The 20,378-nt window shown below is 41.6% G+C and overlaps 1 protein-coding gene and 1 long non-coding RNA gene across 7 annotated transcripts in view; one reads left to right on the top strand and one right to left on the bottom strand.

Annotated features, from left to right (window-relative positions):
* Positions 1–20,378, top strand: part of LOC125767122 (uncharacterized) — a 241,659-nt gene that overhangs the window by 169,158 nt on the left and 52,123 nt on the right. The window lies entirely within an intron of this gene.
* Positions 1–20,378, bottom strand: part of LOC125767009 (frizzled) — a 217,286-nt gene that overhangs the window by 165,465 nt on the left and 31,443 nt on the right. For all 6 annotated transcript variants that reach the window (XR_007418717.1, XM_049433215.1, XM_049433216.1 and 3 more), the window contains exons 2-3: positions 6,921–7,040; positions 1,876–2,070 (exon numbers count right to left, since the gene is read on the bottom strand). Coding sequence is in view for 5 of the 6 variants with exons in the window: in XM_049433215.1 (XP_049289172.1) it covers positions 1,876–2,070; positions 6,921–7,040 (315 nt within the window). In the remaining variant the exon portion in view is untranslated. The remainder of the gene's footprint in view (positions 1–1,875; positions 2,071–6,920; positions 7,041–20,378) is intronic.

Genomic DNA, 20,378 nt, shown 5'->3' with positions numbered 1-20,378 from the left:
ACGCGCACTCGCGCTGGAGAAGGTATGTGTAGCAAGAGAGAAGGAAACATGTTTCATCCAAGATGGAAATAATAACAAAGAACTGGTTTAACCACATGTCGTTACAGGGCTAGGGCTGAGGCAGATGATGGGATGCGAGTACGCACATTGAAGTCGATTGTTTGAATCGATAGATATTGGCTACATGGCCGAGTGTGTGCGTGTGCGAAGCCATCATTGCCGTACTGCGTCGTGGTGGGTGAACGCGGTTTGAGGGTGGTTGAACTTTCCCGCTCGCAGCATAAGCAGCGGAAGGAACCGACACCGGCGGTGATCATGACCGTATGGAAGGGCAACACAGCCACAACAGGTACGGACACATTATGCTTCAGCTGGTGTGCATCGGTGGTGACCGCGATTGTCTAAAACGTTTGACGTATAATCGCGCACCAAACCGACAACACACAGAATGGTTAGGTGCATTCAGGCATGAAAGAAGACTTCCCGCAAGTGAAGAAACAAGGCACAGCACAATCTGTTTTATCGAGATGTGGTCGGTTCGATGCGTCTGATGTCAATTTCCGACACCCGAACTGAGAGTCACCCTCCCAAAATCAGCAACACTCGCACTGCCGCACATAATGAACCCTCTGGAAAACCTCTGGAAAAAGGACGATGATTCATACATCCTTCGATCCTTCTCTGCAGCGTAAAACAACTCTGCACACACTTGCATGCTGGATGTCGCTTCTAAATATACTTCTCATTCAAGTCCTCATCTTCAGCCAGACATTTTACAGGACAATCTTATTTCCTTCGGGAGTATAAACGCTTCACAATAAGAACTTCTGCCATTGTAAAAACCAATATTATCACAACTGCCAAAAGTCTGTCGAGTACCGACCGCACAGAGAAACACACATGGACAGACCGACCGAATCGATGATTGCGTTTCGAAGGGCCATCTCAAATGCTATGAAGCAGCTCGAATGGCAACCGTGCCGGCGCATGTGTCTGACATTTATGCATGAAAATTGACTTGGAAGCGGACCACACAAAGCTGCCCACACCGCCCCACAAACCGAGACCTGGTTTACCGACTGTCGAGAACCCAAGCCCCAATAACATTTGCCACACATTGCTCGGGATATACCGAGTGATTGCCGGCTGCTGTCACGCCACATTCAATAAACCTGCCAATGCGCGTTACGTCTATTAGCTGGAGAATATTACATTTTGCACGGCAAACAGCAAAAACAGTAAGGGAGTGGAAAAAAAAACTCCGAGAAACGTAACCATCAGCAGGAATGAAAAACATTTTCCTAGAGCGGTTTTTTTTCTTTGCATATCATAATTGATATAACCAAATTATTTCTCTTGATTGGCATGCATTTTGCGATAATACTTCGAACACAAACCAATATATTTCTATTATAATAGGTAGGAATATTCGTTAATGAACAATTTATGGAAGCTGCAATTTATTGCCATTAAATGGAATTTCTATTCGTTCAGGGAAAATAGCAGAAAAATCAGGTTTATAAAATGAAGCGCAAAATTGGTTAACTGAATAATCTCATAAGCAATATTTTTCACTGTTTCCATCAAAGTCAAATGATAAAAATAAGCAAATACAAATCACGCAAATAACATCATCAGACTTCTTCCTATTTAAGGACCTAAAAAAGGAATAAGGAAAATTTCCAATAGTTCGTTTCTCTTTACCATTCATTTTCTCCAATGCAATTTTTGAAACCATTTCCCCTACATTGAACACCGCAAAAATCCCGTTTTTAAAAGCCTGAATCACTTTTCCTCTTAGTATCATACTGTCAGAAAATCTGGTTCAAACCGCCACGAAAAAAAAGCCTTTACCTGTCATTGATTCATTCTTACCTGTGTGATAGTTGATAGCATTTGCATTCGTCCGATTTTGATATGCGATTGGAAGGGTTCCCGGCAGGCAACGGAATCACCAGCACCGAGTCCAGCCACATACGCGCAGCCCACGATTAGGTAGCATATCGCCAGAAACACTATCGGACGCTCCGGATACCGAAAGCGGGACGAGTCGATCAGGAACGTTAAGACCTGTGTAAAAATGGGAAATAAAAAAAGAGCAGAATGTGAGTAAAAACGTATCACAAAACACAGATCCACGCAACTCCAAACTTGGTACTATACACGAACGCACCAACGCAATCGGAATAAACAGCGAAAAATATGAATGCGAAAACAGACGAGCAACAAATTAAAAAATCGCCTAACCGTCAGTTGAGCAGCTCGTCGATTCTGTATACACTGGCAGCGTTCTGGCGGTATTTTGTTTCAAACCCGGTTCGGAAACGGTCTGCCTAACCAGACGTCATTATTTGGACGAAAACGCAGGCAAATGAGCGAGCACACAGGGCCCGTCACTTGAAGCGCGATAGCTATGGGATCTACCGCGGCTGAGCATGTCGGTGAACAGCCGCGATGAAGGACTAAGCAAATTAAACCGCCTTTTTTCCCATCAATCACGATTCGAGTCGCGCATGGAACGAACGCAATGGAAATTCACTCAACGCTCGTAAATTGTGCGATTCATCACCGGTATCACTGGAGCAACCATGGACGACGCACTAGAGCTAAGGACTTTTGTATGCCGCAAGCGAATGTCCGTATTTCTTTGGGTTCGGTTTTTGTATCTCAGATTCTTCCTTTTTTGGGGAACTAAACCTTTAAAAAAACACCATCCCTACACCACGCTGGCCGTATTCGCACGCCTACCCACCCGGTTTTGCCATTGATCACTTCATCGTACATTGATTGTAGTGCTTGTGGTGTGTTCAGAGTTACTAAGGATTCCTTTTCTTTCTCTCGCAAAACCGCATCCATTCCGTGGTCAATGATTGGTTTTTTTTCTTTTCTACGTTGTGCTTACTAGCGACATTCATGGCAGCCCAAACACTGTACCGAGACATGATTCATATCACTCGACGACGGGCACAACAACACTCTTCTGCCGGGCAGTAGGGCGGCATTACTTTATTGCTTACCATGTCGACCAGAGCTCGCAAAAAGCCCGAAGACGGATTCGCCTCCAACCGCAGTGAAATGTGCTGCACAGCTGCATCGAGGTGCATTTTGCGATTGTTTGAACAACTGCCATGATGAAAGTGAAGTAAACATCGCTTCGGCGGACAGCGGTTCACTTCCCCGGAGGGAAAAGCTAAACGGATTGAAGAGAGGACTTTAAAAAAACAGTCCTACGATCCAGGGGTTTTTTTTCTTGGCGAATGGGTAAACAAAAAAAAAACCCACCACAAATTCTTTGCCGGCATTTCGCGTTCTTCCCGATTTCACGTTTGCGGCACAGTAGGTGACATCTTGCAATCGTTGGCAAAAATCGGCATGCACAAATTGCACCCTGAACAAACGCAAACCCGGCATACAAAAATCAGTGCAAACCATGCAAATAAGCCACTTGCTGCACTGAAACGAGATGCATTTTAAAAGGAAGCGGCACAAAATAAAAGAAAAAAAAACAAACAGTTCAAACCAAATATACAAATAAAACAAACACGAGAAAATGGCTGCAAACTCCAAACGCTTCCGCCACCAGTCATTACACACGCGCGAGCGCGCGTACCAATCTTTGTTTCAGTGGAAAAATTCGTTTCCTTAGGTTGAGGGATGCTAAAAAAACAACCAGAAAAATCACAACATTTCCCAACACCGCGTTAGAGAGCAATAAATCTCCCGTTGCATTCCTTGTGCTGTCAGCGGCGGCAAAAGATTTCGCGATGAACACACAACGAAAAAAACGGAAAACAAACCAGAATGCAAATGGTAGGCGACATTAGGCTGCTGATTATGCACCTGGAGAAGCGGTTTGAGTTGTAAAATGAGGTAAGAAAGAGAAGAAGCGCCTCTCATTGCTGTCACTTCAAATGACAGCTTTGCAGCTGGCAAAAGTTTGCCAATTTAGAACGATTGTTACGCCGGTTGAAAGATGGTGACTTTTATTTTGTCGGCAAAAGAAATGCTACTAGGTGTGTCTGATGAGTTGTGGAACGCGGGAACGTATGCGAATTGCTTGTTGAATGGGATCCATGAAAGCCGATATTAAATGAACGCAAAAACATAGAGGGATATTTATCAAATATAAAAAAAAATCCAAAATAAAACTAAAGGTAAATCAACATCTGTCATGATACATGAAATGAGATTGAATAAATTAATTCGAAAAATATGTACATGTTATAATTTGCCATGTGTCGCCATCAGATATGTTTGAGTTTTTTTCGCTCTGTAAAAATTCGTAGCATTCATCAACGGTATTCATTTGTGTTCATTTATACGTCAAAACAAACTTGATTTTGAAAAAAGGATTATACGTTGACAGTTATGTTGAAAATGAACTGGCAAACGTTCAAACAACCGTTGCTGTTTGTTTGGAGAGAATTATAAGAAATTTTTGGTCACGGTAAAGTATATTGATGACATGTAAATTTTAATATATTTAAGCATTACGGCAATCAGCCCTCATCTGTCAGCCTTCTTACTTGTCAGAATTTCCTAATTAGTTATTGAGTCGTATTTCTTAAGTCGTAGTTTTAGTACAGATATTCGATGAGGAATTACACCTTTTACATGTGCTAAGTGGTATACGTCCGATTGTGCAAAGATATGACAATAATTCATCAACATATTTCATCATACATTTCCATCATCTTCCAACGAATCCAATTGGTAATGGAATGCGGACACAATCATCATCCGATTTGCGATGATAGATTTCCCGAAAAAGAAGAAAATCCCACCGCGCATTGAACCAATGCCAAAAACTCATCGAAAATCAGGTTGAAAGTGATTGAGTTGGCAGTTGCATTAATAGTGCACTCGATTTCGTTCAACTCTATTCGTTTCGGATTCTCAAAATTTTATCCGAACAACAGCACACCGCTTTTCCCGAGAACCAAGGATGTCCTGACCTGATTTGCTTGATGTGTTTACGGGGCAGCAAACAAATATGACACAAAAATGATTGAACGAGCTGCTTCATCGCTCTCGGAGTGACATTGTCTATCAGGAACGAAACATTTCCCATTTCTGGAACTGATAAAAGTAGAAAAGAAATGATCCGTAGTTTCACGAATAATAAGGTCACATCGGAACAATGGAACGGACATCCTGCTTTGAGTACTCACACGAGAGAGTACTATCCCATTGGACAGGTCCTCTAGCTTTTGTGCACGGAGTCCTTGGAAAATGATGAATTGCCATATAATTTGTGAGCAGATCACACTTTCATATTCATGACATTTTATTAATAAAAATATGTGCTGATAAACCGGAGTCGTCATTCACAAAGCGGTCGGTTTAGTGAATTGAAATTGCAAAAAAATATTGAAAAATCTTGCGAGAGAAAACTCTTTTCCATTTATTGAACGGAAAATCAATATCATCTTTCCATCACGATAAGCAAATAATTCAGCTTAGAATGCATTCAAACCCTGTCGCTGTCTTTCTCTCTCTCTCTCTCTGATGGAGGAAAAAATCAATAGAATTGCATTTCTTCTCACTGCACACATCGGATTCTACATTAACCAGGAAAGTGTGAAGCATTTACTATGCACCTTGCACCGTTTGTCCAGCAAACGTGACTTCCGGCCCGAAAATAACAGTCGAGTCAATTCCATGCCTGAATCCTCATCCGGCTCGAAACGTGTTCAAGAGGATAACTATCACAAACTGTATGAAAAGTCACCACCTGAGCATACCACGTGTGCATCAAAATATGGACATCCGATTGGACCGGTGCAACATAGATCTGATGCACCTGCGGTGGTGAACCACAAAATCACGGAAAGAGGTTATTCTTTTGCTTTCAATTAGTAACTGAACACTGCACCGAGACGGATGTTGTTGGAAATTACGCTTGACCCGTCACGATGTGGATATAATTCCAGTACCTATCGTTCAAAGTTTTAGGAATTATGCACCAACTACACCCGATCACCGGACAAAGCATCGGTCGCATGACAACAGCCCACAAAACCGACAGACAGAGCTGTGTGTGATATGTTTTGCGTTCCATGCCACGATTGGCGGATGTGAATTAATTTTCGCTAATTAGAAGTGTAGACTCACTGAAGCAAATTTAGTGTTGAGTATTAGATGAGCGGATTCCGTTAATGTGGATGAGCTGCGTCCGGAACCGGGAATATCAACCTGGAATGGTTTTCCACGAAAGATTTTCTGCACTAAACCACTGGCATTAGAACTGGAACAGTCGATATGATGCCTTATAATTTATTTGAATTTATTCTTCCTAATGAGATGAAATAAATTTCTCTTCCTACCACACAGTAAAAGTAAGCTAACATGGACTCCAGCCGAAAGTCATTTGAAAATTATCAGATTTATTTATATAGATTCATATAGAACTCGCTAGAAACTTCAACCTATTCCGACCAATATCAATGTTGAGTTTAGGCAAACATGGGAAGCCATACCAAAGCTAGGCTTCACCGTTCCACCTTCCTATTCCGAGCATAGAACATGCACGACTTTCCGCTACCATAGCGAGATATAGCAGAAAACTTACGCCAAAAAGCATCATTTTCATTATCTTTGCCGGGCAGCGGAAAACTTCAGTAATTATTAATTCGTGTTGGCACATTTCGCTCCGAAGGAGAGTTCATCATTATTCCAACCATCAGGCGTCGTGATGCTGAGTTCCCATCTCCTCAAAACCACCTCTCTCTTCACAATCCCACTCCACCAAAAAAAAAAAAAGCGCAAATTCCGACAGCATGTCATGGATCGTTTCGCAAAACTCATATACCTTAGTAATTGTATTATACTCCATGCTATAAAACTCTTCATGAAGTTCATCAAGCGCTCTACCGTCTGTACGTTTCCTCCCCGAAAACCCCCTCTCTTCAAGTACTTACCGTGAACAAACAGCTCGCAACGCATACGGCAGCCCACGAACCGACCCAGTACTTCAGTACGGTACGCTCGTTTTCCGAGAAGAACATCGAATTGCACGGTGCACCGCAATCCTTGGTAACCTGGAATAAAATCAAACGAGCGAGAAAAACAAACGGAAAACATTAATGCAAATATTATTTGGTGAAAAATCACTCCAACTGCGTGGGAGATGAGAAATTTTGTGAATGGCGTTAGAGAATTTGGAAGAGGCGATATTATGTGGGACTATTCCCACTAGCTGAGCACGGCGCCCACAGGCGATCTCGAAAATATAGCGCGTGCGTTTAAACCCAACAGTTTTGACGTAAAAGCTTGAATTAATCCTAAGCTTCAAAGGGTACAATGGCAAACACCCGCACCAAGAGCAACAAACCTGAAGATTGGATAGGAAATGCCACGAGTTAATCTAAATCAATATCCCTTAGGCAACTCTTCTACCAACAATCTTTGGAGCGCTGGTAAGTAACCACCAAAAAGCCTTTCAAAACGACATCAAAAGCAGTTCGTTAGAATAACCGTTTCAAAACTGCGCAATGGCTCTCAACATGATATTATACGTATGCACACATCGCTCAACAAGCTACACAAACCCTTGTACCCTTCTAATCGAACGTCCAATAAATCTTCTTCGAGTTGCAATGGTAACGTTGCCCCGCAAGCGACCATAACAAGACGTCGGATACATGATGGACTAATCTTTTTCCGGTTCGTTCCCACTGACAACGCAGCATGTGGGTCGTCGTGGTACCGATTCATCAGCAAACACTCTATATCGAGGTGTATCCGCAGTTATACGGGACGAATGCAAGTAAATTAGACCATGGTGATGAAATTGAACCGATAACCGGTACCGATCTTGACGGGACCGTGTTCAGCAGAGTGCGTAAGAGACGTTTGCACCAATCTCCCACTCCATAGGCATCATATACCCGCTGTCAAGGGACACTGTGTGTCCAAGAAATGGGTCTCTTACGTTTCATCAACGTTTTGATTTATTATTATTTGCATGCAGTGCGGAATCGAGTGCAAAACATAAATCGGCATGCACGTTTACACCACCCAACAGGACAAACCCAGTCCCATCCAGGTGCACACCATGTTGAGGAGGTATTCACGGCACTCGCACAAGTCAAATGCGTTTTGCACTAGAACTCAAAGCAGGTCATCAAAAAACCGGTCCGATCAATGCAGAGATGCTGGGGAAAAGGCAAAAAGGACATATTTATTACACATTACAAACGCTTAACGACCAAACACACACACGCTCCGCGGTACATGGTTTGGGGAAAGTAATACAAACCCGCAGAGCTCAGGGCTTACGGGGCAGTTTTCGAATCTCGAGACACACGATGAAACGATCTCGTTTTACTTCGACATCTCGTTTGCTGAATTGCTGCTTCGCCGAGCAAATCTTCAGCCTTATTACACGCTCGTGATGTGCCGCTCGTCTTCTAACGGGGTCAGGGTGTCGACCAATCGGGCCGGCTACGGTTTGCTCTTTGCTACGTCATGTGATTACCCGAGCAGACCGATCATCGGATGTACATTCATCATCATAAAGTTTGATCTGCTTTTACCCGTCTGACTCTCCACGCAACTTCGATTAATATTAGACATCGCAGCAACAAAAAAAAATGGGCCCAAATGTTAAAGGTTGCTTCTCGACTCCTCTGCAGGATACATCTATAGCCATAAAACGGTTGTCATCACGTAGCAAATGACTTTGCAACGATTCCGTACAGGGCCCCTCTCGGCACCATCTGTGCCCCCCCACAACGTGCTGACCCAGTTCCAAGCAGTTCGGGTCCAACAGCAACGAAACTTTATTTTTTCGGGGCGTATTCGAATTTCTGCAAAGATCTCCACAATGGAAATCTTTAGACGATAAACTGTACACACGGATTCAACTATCGGCAAAGTGGCGGCAACATTCAGAGCCTAAGATAAACCTGTCCGGCTATCCTCCAGCATCTTTCAACGCTTCCCAACATTCAACGAATCGATCAATCAGCCAGCTCAGGATCGACTCATTTATTGATGGAATGAGATGAGAAAAAAGCTAATTAGTACAGGGCAGATTCAAACCATCAAGATTGGCATTTTGTGAATGAAGTGAAAGCTTCACCGAAAGCACCGAAAAAGATTGGTAAAGCCATAAAATCACAAAGCTCCTTCAATCACGCTGGATGAGTCGTTGCAATCTTAAACGGACACGAGGGGCTTAATATCTTTATTACACTCCGGTGCACACTTCAACGGGCCTGCAAGTGTAGAGACTTGTTAATTACCCTTGCTAACAGTGCAATTATAAGACCCCCACTACCGTGCTCTCTAGCGTATATTGTAAGCACTCTCAAAACCTCAACTCTCGATTGCAACGCCAGCCACGGGACCAACATTAGGAACGTATCTTGTCAACTAGTAACATTGAAAGAGCACTCTCGACCAACAAATCTTCAATGTGCCAGCAGCGTACTGTTTTCATCTCACATACATTCACACCAAAGTGGAAGCTGAAGACGATCGATGGTGTCGAATTCATACCAGATGCAAAATGGGCACTCCTCCATCCAAGCGTCCTCTTGCAATGTTCGATGGATTGATCATCGTATTTTTGTTCATTGCTAGCACGCTCGAACGCTAAACATTTTCCAATCGACTGCACAACGAGACTGGATAATTTGTAATTGTTTTCCAATCCGCTAATAGCTTTTCCGTGAATCGTTTACCGATTATGCAAGCTGCGAAACTCCGTGCACCCTTTTCCCATACCAGCAAAAAATCTGAAACGCCAAACGGACGGGTAAAAATGCTAATGAAATGGGAGCAGCATTCGGTGTGCAGCGGTCGTATCGTTCGTTCCGTGACGGGGTTACGATCGAATGGAATTGGTTTGATGGAATTTTCGGAACCGTTTTTTTGCATTTCGAGTTGGTACTAGTATCTAGACGCTCGACGAGTAAAATGCACCTTCCCGTGTGCCTATGCGTCTTCCGGTCAAAGTTTTATTGAGTTCATGAAGCGAACGTTTGCAAAATTTCAATTTCATGCAGTTTCATCCCGATTCGAGTGTAGGGAAATAAGTGAAGCTTAATAAGTTTCGACGCAATAACGCTTACGTGTGTTCTGCGATAGATTCTCACCCCATGCCAAGCAGGGTGATGAAAAAATTAATGATATCAAATGCAATATTGTGCTGGTTAAAGCTTTTAATCCGAATAAGATTAATCTACTTTAAAATAAAGCAAGACAAATTATCTACCTTGCTAGTGATCAATAAAATACCATATTTAAATATTTAAGCACAATGTGAATAATTAAAAAAGGAAACTAGCTGCTAGCTGCTTTCATGATTTTTTTTTTATTTTCTTTCGCATATGTACAGGAATATGGAGCAAAAATTTACGTTTTAAAAAGTATTTAAAAAGGGAATATTTATCGATTATATTCATCGAATTGAAGAAAATGTTACAATTTTCACATAGTTCTACATAAAATTACATTAAATAAAAAACCTTATTATAGATTAAATATGATTTTTTATTTAAAAAAAAATGAACAGATATCTGGTTAGCTTAACAAAATAATGGAAACAAACTGAGGCGGTCTATGAATATAAGAAATAAACATGTAAAACGGCATGTTTTATGTCAAATTGACAGATGGTCAGTTTTTGGAGAAAAAAATTGTATGTACAGTGGAGCGTCGATTATCCCGATACCTTTTATCCGGCTATCGCACTATCCGTGCAGCTCGGAAATGACAGTCCTAAAGGCAAATTGACATATGAACTGCAAACCGGTGATGGCAAGAAATAAAAGCCTCAATAGGAAATGATGGCTCAAGTTCGACCAAATAGAACAGATTTATTTTGTAAAGTGCAAATAAGAAAATTAACGTCTTACTATAGTAAAAAAAGTTCACCCGTCACACTAAACACTAATATTCATCAATAAAAAGAGTTGTGCCTATTATCCGTGATATTCGCTTATCCCGATGAGCACGGATAATCGGCGTTCCACTGTATCAGTAAAATTTGCATCTAGGCAAATACAGAAGAATACGTTATGGTCAAACTTTATTATGAATTTTATTTATCTTCATATAATAAAAAAATAGCAATTGCCAAATAAATGTTACAAGACGAAAAGAGCATCCTATTTCAACAGTTGGCAGCAAAAGTAATTTCAAACATTACAACACTTCATTACAACAAGAGGCAACATTTAGACATGAAACCATTTGTTCTTCGTGCAACACAAATGTTAACGAAGCATGGATTTGACACTTTATCCATGCGATTGAGAAACAAACGTTTCCCGCAACAGTTTCATAGACTCGCTTCTGTGGGCATTTTTATAGCAACGGTAAAAAAAATGTTATTCTCATTTTTTGACACTATTACATACACTATTATAGTAAACCTCAGAAATTTCCAAAAAAAAGCGTATCGCTCATTTCCGCATAAGTCGAATCTCGGTGTAGTTACGATTCAAATTGAAAGTTATAGTATCAACTTCCTTCTCTGATCGTCGTCTAAAGGGTTGACAGTAAAATTTTGAAAAATTTGATTTGATTGAATGAGACGACATATTTAATCCAATTTCAATTTATTTGCTTAAATTTTGTGCTATAAAAACACTATAAAGCCAGCCAAACGGCCAGGCCGTTCTTTATGAATAAAAAAACACTATAAAGCCAACAAATTTTAAAATAGTCACGGACTACTTATAGTACATTTGCAACAATCAATTATAGCTATAGCCGCTCTCAAACATTCAATTTATTAATTTACAAATTTTGGAGATAGAATGTGAAGACATTATTTTGCAACCTTTTATCCAATGCCAAACTTAAATTACACCTGTGAAATACAATAATGCTTGCAGTCAAGTAAATACCAATTTGTTACTATTTGTATCAATTCCATCAAGCATTTTTATGTCGCACACGTACAATTATTGGAAAGCAAAACAAATCCAAAAAAACACGTTTGTTTATTCTCATTTTGCTACTCCAAGTTTATCTGTACCTCAAAACTTTTGATCAGTGTCAGGAACTTATTTCCCTTTTGTTTACATTCGGTGCCATTCAACCTGATTCAATATTTACCGTTGAAATTTAATTACTCTTTCACCGTTCACAGCATTCCCAATTTATCTTCTTCTCGTATCGGACCCTGTAGTAACAGTCAAGCATAGCACACACCCGGCTGTATTCTAGTTCTATCTTGCCGAGGGTACGCTAGCTTTTGTGCTGCCAACCGCTTGCTGTCCGCAAAAATCTTTTCATAAAAATACTCCCTCCAAATTCCTATATCTAACGAACTCCTATTGGGAAAAAACAATATCAAAGCACCACATTCATAGAGCTTCCTGTTGTGATGTTGCTTGTGGTCGTAGTACTTGAGTGCACGAAGCATTCCAATACAAACCATCTGGGACTCATGGTAAGGTCCCACCAAACAACTAAGCCAACTTTCGCACTGCGCTCTGAAGATGTTCTCTCTATGCTTTTGTTGGTGGTGCTAAGGTGCCGAGTGAGTGAGATAAGATTTTCGGCGTAATAATTTCGACCAACTCATCAGAAAAACTTCCCCATTGATTCAAAATGAACTGTGGGGGAGGCTTTTCTTTCTGCGAAAGTTTTGCTTCAAATTGTCGTTTTTTTGGGGGTTGTGACCCAACCGGTTCGATAAGCCCCAGGCAAACGCTAGACTAACCGGAAGCAACGGCAAAGAACGGCGTTGTATTCTTCTCCCTCCCACACGAAGCAACCCCAAAACAATGCCTGGGCCGTGTCTCTTGCCCGGTGAGTATAAATATTTTCAAATTAAAAGTCCCACCCTTTCCAAAAACGGGGGTGGGAGTTGTCGGAGTTCCCGGCGAAGTAAAAAAAAATCATTTCCCTTGCGTCCCCCGCATCCGTTCTTTTATTCTCCCACAATTCGGGTACACCGGCCGGATCTTCCTTGTTTGCAAATGAACAGCGAATGAAACGCTGCCAAGAACAGTCAAAGGCAACCCGCGCGCGGCTAAGCAATAAATTTCACCAACCATCATTCGCCAGAATTTTTCACCAGAACAGTGAAAAGCCTCCATACAGAGTATGCGAAGCTTATTCATCTTTTCAAAAACACGCTTAAATTGACTTCAACAGCCGCAAGAACGAAAAATCTGTTCCATTCAACGGAGGGAGAATGTCTGTTCTCAGCTTTCAGGCGGGGTTTTTGTCTTTTGATCGACAATGGTTTTCTTAGAAGCCAAAAAGCATAATACTAAGTGATGGCGGAAGTAGCAGATTTTCGCACAGGAAACTTTGGCATTTAGCAAAATAAAATATAGTAACGTATTCGCTTAATTCATGATCGGTTTCTGTAGCCGCAGGGAAGTCGAAAAGAGAGGTTTTTGTGCAAATTCCATTGTATTTAATAATTACAAAAGGAAGACTTCATTGTACAGGTTTTTTGCTTGTTCTAAATGAAATCCCAAATCAGAGTACATCAAGCATTGTTCTATCTGAAAACATTGTTATCAGAAACCACCAACATCAGAAGCCATTATATTTTAAAGGAAGTCAAAACATGCCGATTGTCAAGCATAATGAAGATAGCGGACTGTTAGGCCTATCTCAGCCTTTAATGTCTATTTAAATAATTTAATTAATTGAAATTCGTTTTAATCTGATAAACAAAAACTCATTACCACAATTAGTCATATAAGCGCCTTGAAATTCTATGTTTGATTATTCCTTTGATATCCAAAACATAATAATGATTCGAAACAATGTGATAATTGCAAAAGATACGATTTGTATCTCAATCAACACCTCACTCTCGGTTAATTAGATTTTGCATTCCAGTTTTTTTATCGCTCTCTTCAATAAAACCCATAATCTTAACCAACCAGTAAAACAAGCTTACCATATTAATCACATTAAAAATGTCGTTCATTTCATCGGGATAAGAGCGGGGCACGTCTGGGAGTTGCCAAAAAAATTGGTCCCTAAACTAACATTTCCTCCATAACAATCACACCATCAGCACAACAGTAATAAAACCAACCACAGTGCCAGTGCCGCTGTGATCAGATTCAGGCGACCAACAAGTCGTCAGCGTGCTCCAAAACACGTACCGGTAATTAAAGGAAATTAGCTTCACGCAAGCGAAAGTGGGCAAAAATTCTACACCAACGTTTGAATGTATGGCGTAGTGTGTTCTAGGGCATTGAGCGAGTGCGAGTAAGACAGGATGAAGGTAGAGAATGGAAAATGCGCCCTCTTCAAGCACCGTTACTAGGTCCGTTCTTTACCGGAGGTTTTCCCTGGCCACACTTTACGAACTTCTGTAAGAAGCCAATTAATATTCACTCAATATCGCCATCATCAGCAACGCCGTGGAAACTACAAACCGGTAATCGAGATGCAAGCTTCAGTTCGAGAGGAAACTGAGAGGGAGAAAAATCATGTTTAGAAAAGCCGTTTTGTGGATGCATACGTGCGCACCACGTGCGCTGCCAGGGCCTTTGGTATAGCGGTTAATTCTCATTTGTTTTTTTTTTGTTCTACGTTTCTAATGGAAAACTAACTGGACTGGCGCTTCCTTCAAGTGGGCCACCTTAGTGACGATGCACATTCACTTCAACTATGTCAGTAATACGAAATAGCCCAAATCCGGCACTAAACGCTATTTACCTGAGAGGAGAAAACGGCTACATTTTCAAGCTTTTTGCAAATGCGTTTCAATTTGCCACGCCCTCAGAGGCTTTTCCTGGACTACTAGGCCAGCAACCGCCCCTAGCCTCATCCCAATTTACCTTTTTGAGAAAGAAACTCCTCGGAAACCAACGTTCCTCAATATCGACAAAGCCTTAGTTCGGGCGTAGAATTAACTCGACCACCAATTTTTCCTTCCCAGGTGAAAAAGACTTTATCTCCCCCCCACCTAGGTACAGGCAACGCCCACGATGATACTGCTGAGTGCCTGAGTGACAGCTCATGACCGAACCGCAAACGCAAACGCACAAAAGCAACAAAACAACAAAATAATGCCCAGTCAAATACCGGCAGCGAAAACTGGCGGCAAATCATGCTCCATGCTGCAGGGCTACACACACAGTGGTAAAAAAACAGGGTAAAAAGATCGATACTCAATCTCGTTTAAATAGGCCCACAGATAATGAGATGCAGAGGCCACGCAAAAAGTGAAACAACGAGCCACGGCACACCATCCGAGCGTGAGGAGAACGAAGTAAAAAAATAAACCTTCGACCAGCCGGAGCGCCACGGTGCGACCAAGAAGTGGCATACACTTAGGAGCAGATTATTTGCATATAGATAGACACATGAGTGGTACGCCTCTGTGGTTGTAGGCCTCGCGGGAAAAGAGGTTTTTTCCCTCTCCTTCGGTCTTGTCATTTCGTTTACCACCAGGCGCGCAACCCGTCTTGAGATCCCGGTCAATCGTTCACTTAAAATATTTTTCCATTTCGTCCGCCGCACCCATCCTCACAGCTTCATCCTCTTATGCAAACTTCAATCTTATTCAATTCAATCTTCTAGCGGCGTGTGTCACCGCTCAGGTTTTGCCCTTACGCTGGGCGATCCTTCATCATTGGATTGGCACGCTTTGGGGACACTCGATGCGGGTCCCCGAAAGGATGACTAGTACACACGCTGGCTGGCCCCGGTCAAGCGTGTGAAGAATGTTGATCGATCGACCCCAAGAAGGAGAGCACCCTGTTGTCCCTGGTTGGGCACTGGAACAGGGAAGGCTCACCATACGAAGTGACGGCATTCAACACCGCTCGCCAATATCGTTATGTTAATGAAATTTGCACAAACATGAGAGTTCCCTCACCCAATGCCGATGAGCCCTTTCGATGCATATGGAACAGTTGTTAAGAACCCGCACAGATTCCTATACGGAACCAACAAACAAACAAAAAAAAGCAGACGAACTGAGCTACCCTTTTGGGAAAACGGTTTTTTTTCTTGTTGTTACGTTCTTTCTAGCAATTTTCACAAAATGCCACTGCAATACGGATTCCATAATTTTTAACCACAACCGGTTAAGGGTTTCACAGTTTCTCCGGCTCCTGATCCGATCCATGCGTATAACGAACGACCTCACTCAGGCGGATAAAAATTCAAACCACTTCGAAACGGTCGCGACAGTAGCGTGGTTTGTAAAACCCAGACCCTTTGGGAGACTAGACACGGCAAAACCTAACCTCAAATGTGCACCACGTACACCACACCAAGAATGGTACTGTCCACGCATGGTAGCGGAGTTGTCGCCTAAAGTGGACAACACTTGGATTACTATTTGGAGCACCAAACGAAACGTTACACGGGTGCGATGAGATATCCATATACGAAGGAAGTTTTCCAATTGCGTGTATCCGGAGTAAAGCTGTAACGCTTACTTTGTGTCGTGGACAGGTATAATCAGATACATTGATGAAACAAATCCATCTTGCAGTGCCGAATAAAGGGCTAATGTTTCATTTTTCTTACCAAACTAAGGCCCTAGGCAGGGAACCTTTGCAGTCATGATGTTTGGGCTACATGTAATTCCGCTTATGGCAAGTGAAGTTTGTTTTATCTGATCTCCAAAACTGGAATAACCGTTAAATCGTTGGTTTGAGATAGATTCAACGATAAAACAGTTTGAAGCTGGGCTAACAAATGAGCTTAAACCTACAAACAAGCTTTTCAGGTAAATATTTAACTTCAATTCTCATATTGAGGACTGTGGCGGTAGTAGCAATTTAAATACATTAACTATATTGTCTTACCATACAAACAACTGCAAACTAGTAGATTAAAATAGTTTGCTGATTATAAGTTCTTGTGGAACTTGTAGAGTTAGTATAGCTCTACAAGTTACAATAAATTGCATAAAGCAACTCCACAAGCTGTTTGGACTCTTCCAGAGGTGTCCATGTGAACTATTCATCATTTCAAGAAGGTGGAGTCATTGACAAGATCCTCAAGGGTCATCAGGGATTAACAGTGTCCAGAGTGGCCGGACGTAATAAATAACGACAACGATCTTTTTAGAATGTCTGCGCTTCTTGTCCTGATGAACCATGACACTTGGCACAATATTTAAGAAACAATTCCCATCATCAGGAGTCGTCTGCATCTACGATACATTAATGTTGCAAAGGAAGACACTGTAATAAATCCAAGTTCTCAGTAGTAGATATGACGAGTGATGACAACTAGTACAGACTAAGAAAAAGTCCCATCTCCAGGAATCGTCTGCAGCTAGGATGCATTCGTTTTGAAATAGAAGGCACTATAGCAGATCCAAGTTCTCAGTAGTAGACATGACGAGCGATGACAACTAGTACAGACTAAGAAGAAGCTCCATCTCCAGGAATCGTCTGCAGCTAGGATGCATTCGTTTTGAAATGGAAGGCGCTATAGTAGATCCAAGTTCTCAGTAGTACACAGTAAGTCACTAATGCATCTTGAGTATCAGTAGCTCAATTAGTGTAGCCATAGTAAAGTAGCCATAATAATACTTATTTATTTCAATGTAAATACGTAACAAGAAAAATAATTGCTTCGAGAAATTTATCTGGAGTTTAATTTTGGAGTTTAATCTGGAGGCACCAGTGAATTTGTTTAACCAGATCAGTCTCCAATTGTAAGTTGCTTTAATAAAAAATATATATTTGACCAACCATTTTCGTAATTTAAAACCAAGAAAAACAACACGAACTCTTTCATGTAACATTTCATAATCACTAAATGTATGTTCCACCTCGATCATTACCCATTCGCGCGATGAAGCGAACAAAAGAAAAATGACCAACGAAAAGGTCAAATACCTAGCCACCATCAACAGAGCAGGAAAAGGCTGATTGAAAACACTCCTTCAAACAATCTAAACGATGTGGTTTACAAAACTACCACTAAACCTTTTCTTTCCGCGTCCGATTGTGAACATTTATCATCAACCAAAACACATTCCCTTCGTCAAACTGTTGTGTACGGTTTTCTCGGCGGGCCATCGCAAAACCCCACGACCTCATAACTTTTCCGACAAATAGTTTCGTCCGGCAACAAACCGCTCATTATCGGTCGTTTTGAACTGTCTTAGCGACCGATTCACGAACCGCGTCCACCGACCTGCTGCATGATCTATCAGGATGGGGTCGTTTTCATGTAATTTTTTTTTCTCGTTTTTTGCTGTTCCTGGACGCATTCCTACTTTTGTTTTGCCTCCTCAAGTGCACCGAAGCATTGAGAAACGCTTTCAATGAGAACGTCCCATCTAATGGCCCTTGTAAATGACCTGTATCTGTTTCCTGGTGTGTTCGCCTCCCACCGTAAGCGAGAAAATAGAAAAAGCTCGACCCAAATTTAAAGGCGATACGAAACTAATTCCCTGGCGGGTAGCTCTGGACCATTCTCGGACGGTGTGCGGGCGGTGTAAGAAGGTTGCATCGCTCCACACCGTACTTATCGCATTAACCGATTAGTGCTGGGTGTCGTTAACATCTCATCATCATCAACGGCAAAACGAACCTGCTGCCGCGAGGTTTCCTTCATATTGTGGCGTTCCAAGAAACACATAGTCGGTAAGGGTTGTTTTGCTGCGATTTTCCAAAGGGTTATGTTGGCTGTCCGGTCCAGAAATTTGATCATTTATTTGATTGTATTCTCCAGTCAGCCGTGGGCGAGTTTGTTTACCGAGAAAGTTTGTACTTAGAGCCAGGAAACCAGGCAACCTCTAGGTGCCGCCATTACATACAGGAAGTAAAACAACTAAAGAAACAATTGGGGAAAAAACCAAGAAAATTACAATCTCCACCAACATTAAGCTACGCTCGTGAAGAGTGTAAATAAGCAAAAAATGTAACATACACAAGTACGAGCAGACACCAAAGACTTCGGTGTGAAAAAAAACTTCAAGGAAATGGACAACCACGTTCCGGACAGGATGATAGAAAATCTAGAACAACCACACATCAGTTTCTCATCGTCCAATATCACGACTCACCGTGATGCTGAACAATTAGCTCATAATTACGTCACCATTCAGTGCAACCCTTCACACGGTTCACTGGGACGATTGCGTTCCAACGAACCTTTGCTCGTCTAAGCCTTTAAGAACGCTCACGTATCTCGCGCCATAAAATGAAGCTCCATCAACGCGCGAAGCGTAACTTCTGCCGTAACAGCAGAGCAGAGAAAACTCTCAACCCAAACAACAACTTTGTCATCAAAACGACAACCATCAAAAGCTCACCGCTGTAGGCATGCGAGACATGGGGGCCGGCATCGGCACGAATCAAACGAATATTTGTGATGAATTTCTTCCTCAAAAGCCCATAGGGAATCTTGAGATGCTGGTGCTGCAACTCCGAAGCAAAACCGCTCACCATTCGTCAGCGGACAGCGGGCGCACATAAGCTATGCGCGTTCGGGAGAACCATTCCCCGTGGCGAAACAATTTAGCGTGCCAGCGCCACCACCATGGTGAAGATGAATTATTTCAGCGACGATAATTCGACGATGTCGATATAATAACTTCATTCGGTGAGAAGGAAGATATTTGGGCGAGCTTATGGCACCGGTTAAAATCTTCATTACGTTCAACGATTTCCGGAAACGGGCATTTGCTTTAGATTAGTTGGAAACATAATGCGTGATATGCTTCTAATTGGTTTCAATGCGTCCTCATCTTACTGGGAATAACATGATAGGCGAATTGGATGATTCATTTATGCATCGTAATTAAGGTACTGAGTACTTTTTGAAGGAATACCCCAATACTCTGATAGTAATATAACATCTTTCGAGTTCAAGTACGAATGTTGAAACCATTTTGAAACTTTTTTCAAGTTTTCAAGATGATTATGTAGAAGCAGATATGAATATTTGTCCGCATTATATTAGAACTTATTCAAATGGTAATTGATTTTATTCAAAACTTTCTCTGCGGAGATATTCGCCATACAAGAAAGCTGTCAATAAATGTGATTTGACATTGATTTGAAAACAAGGAAAGATTCCAATTAAAATTCTTAATGTGTCATTTTGACTTCAAAACATTCCTTTTGCGGAAACCTAATGTACAAACTCGCCTAAATCTTTAGGAGGCGGATAAAATTTCATATTCTTTGTATGTCAACAAACCGTCCCTCTCAGTCCAATTAACGATATAACTCCCGGAACATCCCGGAACTAATTTCATAGTAATTAAACAGTATCTCTTTCAGTAACTCTCTTGCAAAAGATACTCTTTAGCACCCCTCTTTGATGCTTTACAAAAAGCGATCCAGGAAAACTACTTTTCACTAAAGTGTCATTATGTCCTACTTCTTTGCACACAGAGCTACACCTCTATTGAGGTACCACGCAACCACTTTCGATAAGACTAATTTGTATCGAGTTCTTTT

Source organism: Anopheles funestus, chromosome 3RL, assembly GCF_943734845.2.
Source record: "Anopheles funestus chromosome 3RL, idAnoFuneDA-416_04, whole genome shotgun sequence".
NCBI lineage: Eukaryota > Metazoa > Arthropoda > Insecta > Diptera > Culicidae > Anopheles > Anopheles funestus.
Note: the sequence above shows the minus strand (reverse complement) of the source record. Positions and strands in the feature narration are given on the sequence as shown.